General features: G+C 43.9%; 1 protein-coding gene across 1 annotated transcript; it reads left to right on the forward strand.

The window, feature by feature from the left end:
* Positions 1-4,297: 4,297 nt before the first annotated feature.
* LOC117887473 (olfactory receptor 14A16-like) lies at positions 4,298-5,218 on the forward strand. The gene has a single exon (XM_034790117.1). The coding sequence runs from the start codon at positions 4,298-4,300 to the stop codon at positions 5,216-5,218; it is 921 nt and encodes a 306-aa protein (XP_034646008.1).
* The last annotated feature ends 256 nt before the right edge of the window (positions 5,219-5,474 follow it).

The following is a 5,474-nucleotide window of genomic DNA, read 5'->3' on the forward strand; positions in this document are numbered from 1 at the left end:
ACAGAATACTGGACTGGATGCTTCAAACGTCTGACCCAGATGCTGTCAAATAAGATTGGAATGAACGTTGCACCCACATCAACTCAAATGCATTTAATTTAGTTTTAATTACTCATTATTAAAGCTGGTGAAAAATGAGAATTCTATTTTTGTGGGAAATGTCCGTTTTGTTTTCATAGAAACATCCCATAATATTGCTTTTGGTTGTGGGGTTGGGGAAAAAATGAAACTGCAGACTGAAAAGTGTTTCTTTTACATTAAACTTCTCTAGTAAAACAGCAAGTTTATTGGTAAATATTTTCTAGTTTTGGGAAGACATTTCTGATATTGAAAACTTTCCCACAAAAACCTGAAAAAATATGCAAAAAAATTTGCCATCTCCAGGTTTTCATAAAAGCAAAAGCAAAAACAACTTCACCCCACTGACAAAACAAAAACCCATAGAAAAATGAGTTCAAAATGATTTTTTTCCACACCAAAATTATTTTCAATGACAAGCAATTTTTCTTCAAAAAGCTGTTTTGACAGGAAGATATTTTTGAGCATCTCCACTCATTACGGATTATCCTCCAAGTTGTAACTATTATCTCCATTGGACGGATGACAACTAAGGAATGGAGCGGTGAAGGGACAGAACAAAGTCAGAGGAATAGTTGGGATCAGATCTTGGGACCCCTTGGAGCTTTCTTTTTATTAATTAATTAATTAATTATTTATCTGATAGTTTAACCTGATATGAGAGGCCCATTACATTAGGTAAGACACAGTCTCCGTCCTAAGGAGCTTAGAGTAGAAAAGACAGAAAAAGGGTGGGAGGGAAAAGACAGCCCCAGCGAATCACTTTCCCAAGGTAACACAGCAGCTCGGTGACAGGGCTAGGAATTGATGCCAGAAGTTTGGAGTCCAGTCCCGTGTGCCCTTACTGTTTGCCTCACAATCTTTCCTCTAGATGCTGCTGCCTAATTTTAATTGTGATTATCTTAGTTTCTGGAAACTCTTTAGAGAAAAAAAAAGGCCAGAGAAATTAATTGTTGCCTCTGGGCTGTTGAGGATTCCAGGGACTGAGTCCCACAAGCCCTTTGAAAACATATATGGATTCCTGCAGCACCAACATTTTTGACACATAGCTCATCGGCAGAGAGCACAGATCTCAGTGTATTTCCAGCAACTCAGCCTCAGTGCGCTGGGGGAACGGCCTCTCATAATACAGTGAAAGGGGCATTAGATAGAGAGATAGATCAATAGAGCGGTGTGCATGGGGCTAGAGAGAGAGGAGAAATCAATTGCAGTCTGTATCTGGAGGAGAAAAGACATCTCAGTCTGGGAGGATTCCACACAGACCGGCACCGTAAGTTTGCTCTTGCAATGAAATATATTCGTCATTACAGAGTGGCACTTTAAGGACAAAATGGTAATTGACAATAGATTTTTTTGAAGTTTCACTCTTAGCTCAATTTGGGAATGGGAAACTGAGGCAGTCCAAAGCATTTGCCTTAGAAAAGAGGAGGTAAAATCTTTGTTCTTCAGTTTTCTTCTATTGGGAGTGGGGGAATTGATCAAATTGACACACATATATTTAGAATGGATTGAGAAGTTTACATTAAAATTGTACAAAAATTGTGACAAACACTATCAGCTCATTGTTACTTTTCTCTCTGTATACATTAGTTTGTTGTTATTACTGTCTATCTATTATGGTTTTCTCTCTCAATTTGTTTGTTTTTACTTCTCTATCTACCTGTTTGTGTTAGATCTGTGTTTCTCCTGCACTATCTGTATTTGTTGTTTTCTTACTTGTGTCTATCTGTTAGTTTGTTGTTACATACATCTATCTATCTATCTATCTATCTATCTATCTATCTATCTATCTATCTATCATCAGTTTGTGTCTGGTTCTCAGTTTATTGTTACTCCTGTGTATTAAATTGCTGCAAGGGTAGTTGAGTCAATTGTGTTAGAGGAGTGGGGACGAGGAACCAGGACTCCTGGGTTCTATCCCCAGCGCTGGAAAGGCAGTGGGGGTCTAATGGGTAAGAGTAGTGTCCTGAGAAAGGAAATGTTTAACCGAACCACTGTGACTGAGTACCTTCTCCTGGGATTCTCTGATTTTCAGGAACTGCAGATTTTGAACTTTGTGGTGTTTCTGCTGATTTACCTGGCAGCCATGATGGGGAATCTTCTTATCTTCATGGTCATAGCCTTCAACCACCACCTTCACACAATCTGGAAGGCAGGTGCTAGATTCCCTTTCTGAATATTAGCTAAATCTGGAAAGGAAAAGTCAATTTCTGCTTCCTTGGCTCAGAAGTGGAAATCCTCCTAAGTGCCTGGTACTGTATCTAAAGCTGCCCAGGTCCAGAGCCTCCCCTCCCTTACTTTTTACTTTAAATTCTAGTGGGATCCACATATCTCCCTTGCTAGGCTTCAGATAGAGAGGGACACTGTCCATTTAGTCCACCCAATTCCTTCTTTGGGGGCTGCAAGTTGAGGTCACACCAGTATCCCTAATCCAGTCTGAGGAAGTCTTCTGAAGGGGATATCTGGGGCAAAGCCTTTTACTCCTTGGGCACACTTGTTCCCCATTCACAGTCCGACCCCTTTCGACTCACGGGAAGCTGCAGCATGGTTCAGCTACCTCACACCCTACCCCTCCCTTTTCTCTTGATAGCTGCCAAGGGATTGCTGGGAAATGTAGTTCTTTCCCTGCTCCAGGGCTGGCTCTATAGGCAGGGAGCTGGCCACAGAACTACAGCTCCCAGGGTCCCATTGGTTCTCAGCTCCATGTTTGATCCCCAGCTGCTCCATGGCTATGCTTCTGCAGGGTTGTGAGAGGGGAGGAAGTAAGTAAAAAAAAAAAATAAAGATGGTCCAAATGCCTCCCCATGCAAATTTGTCGGCCCAAGCACCAGCTTGTTTTGATGGTGCCTAGAGCCAGCCCTGAGCTCTGGGAGGAAGTTCAGTCCAGTGTGTAGAGGGGAGGAACCAGAACTGGGGGTCTCTATGTCTGTCTCTCATAAGGACTGTGGGAGTCATAACTTGAAGCTGTGTGGTTAGGGCACTTGGCTGGCCTGTGACATATTCAGATTCAATCCCTCTCTCTGACTGATGAAGAGAAGGGATTTGAATTCTCACTTTACAGGACAGTGCCTGAGCAGCTAGGCTATGGGCTGTTCTGAAATGAGACAGTCTCAGTCTCTCCTGTTGAAGCTGCTCCACTTTGTATCAATAATTAAATAGTCATTGGAACAGGGATTTGAACTTGGCTATTCCAGACTCCAAGTGAGTGCCCGGAGTATCACGCTGGAGAATCACTCTCACGCCCCTACCCTGTCCCAATGACTCTCCATTGTCACTCCCAGCAGTCATTCCTGATGGCAGTGGAGAGTCACTAGGAGAGAGGCTGTGATGCAGTGTGATGTAGCCATTAGAGGAGGGGACTGGGAGTCATGACACCTCACTTGTGTTCCTAGCTCTGGGAGGGAGTTGAGTCCACTGGGTAGAGCAAGAACTCCTGGCCTGTATTTCCAGCTCCGGGAGGCGTATTGCATTTAGTGGGTTAGAGCAGGGGGCAAACTGGGATCCAGGACTCCTGGGTTCCCTTCCAAGATCTGGAAGGGAGTTTATTTGAGAGGTTAGAGAAAGAGGAGGGGAGCTGGAATGTCTGTCTCTTGCAGCGAGCATGGAAATCTGGCTAGAACAGGGGACAGGACATCAGGACACCTGAGCTGTATTAATGATTCGAGTTTACCACATAATTATGGCTGGGTTTGATCACCTGCATGCGAGATGCTGCTCCCATTTAGGGCAGTATAAATGGGGAGTAATTCCATGGCATGCTGTGAAATTACCCCACATTCGCAGCAATACCCCTGACAGCAGAATCTGGCCATCCGGACACCCGATTCCCCTCAATAAACGGAGGGTAGTAACATTTATACAAGATTATCTACAGTTTGCCCTCCTTTGGGTGACAGAGATATGCAAATACCCAAAAAGCAATTATTCGTAATTCTCCTCTCCATCACCCTGGTGTAAATTAGTAGTCACTGCACTGGAGTCCATTGAACTGATTCTACTTTCTCTCACCCCAGTGTAAATCAGGAGTAACTCCACTGGAGTCAGTGGAACTGTTTTCCCCATCCTCATTCCCATATTACACCAATCTTCACAAGCTAAAGGTCTGATTCAAGGAAATTCAGGTGGTTTTTATAAAAGAAGAGTTATTTTACTGATCTAATCCTGGCCCTTGCTCTTGTCCCTCCCTCTGCAACCATCACACGATGTCCTGAGAAAGAAAATGTCCAACCGAACCACCCTGACCGAGTTCCTTCTCCTGGGATTCTCTGATGTTCGGGAGCTGCAGATTTGGCACTTTGTGGGGTTTCTAGTGATGTACTTGGCAGCCTTGGTGGGCAATCTTCTTATCTTCATGGCCATCACCTTCGACCACCACCTTCACAACCCCATGTACTTCTTCCTGATGAATCTGTCCATCCTAGACCTTGCCTCCATCTCTGTCACCATCCCCAAATCCCTGGCCAACTCCCTCATGAATACCAGGTCCATTTCCTATGCTGGATGTGTTGCCCAAGTCTTTTTCCTCCTCTTCTTCATGACAGCAGATTTTTTCTTTCTCGTTATCATGGCGTATGACCGATATGTTGCCATCTGCCAACCACTGCACTATGACACAATGATGAACAGCAAAGCTTGTGTCCAAATGGCAACTGGTGCCTGGATCAGTGGGATTCTCATCTCTGTACTACACACCGGGACTACGTTTGCATTGACATTCTGTGGAGGCAACATGGTGGATCAGTTCTTCTGTGAAATCCCCCAGCTACTGAAGCTCACCTGCTCTGACTCCTATCTGAGTGAAATTGGGGTTCTTGCATTTAGTGTGTGTTTAGGCTTAGGCTGCTTTGTTTTTATGATTGTTTCATATGTTCAGCTCTTCAAATCAGTGCTGAGAATCCCCTCTGAGCAGGGACGACATAAAGCCTTCTCCACCTGCCTTCCTCACCTCACTGTGGTCTCCTTGTTTGTTTGCACTGGCATTTTTGCCTATCTGAAACCCACCTCCAGCTCCACATCTGCTCTGGATCTTGTGATGGCTGTTCTTTATTCCGTATTGCCACCAATCGTGAATCCAATTATCTACAGCCTGAGGAACAAAGAGATCAAAGCTGCCCTCAGGAGACTGACTGGGTGTAGGTAATTCACCAAGAATTAATTTTCTGTCTGTCTCTAATTAAAGTTTGCTTATGTAGTATCTTTAGGTATTCATTAATGTCAGTTATTTTCATAACCACACAGATTGCACACAAACACGTCTGATTTTGACCTAGTTGCACCAATGCATATCTAGATTAACTCCGCTGATGTCACTGCCGCTGGGGTGATTTACACCAGTAGAAAATCTGGTCCAGTTGTGGAGTAAATGGGTGTAAATTGTGTGCACGAGAGGAATCAGA

The sequence above is a fragment of the Trachemys scripta genome, chromosome 14 (genome assembly GCF_013100865.1).
Source record: "Trachemys scripta elegans isolate TJP31775 chromosome 14, CAS_Tse_1.0, whole genome shotgun sequence".
In the NCBI taxonomy this organism is placed as follows: Eukaryota; Metazoa; Chordata; order Testudines; family Emydidae; genus Trachemys; species Trachemys scripta.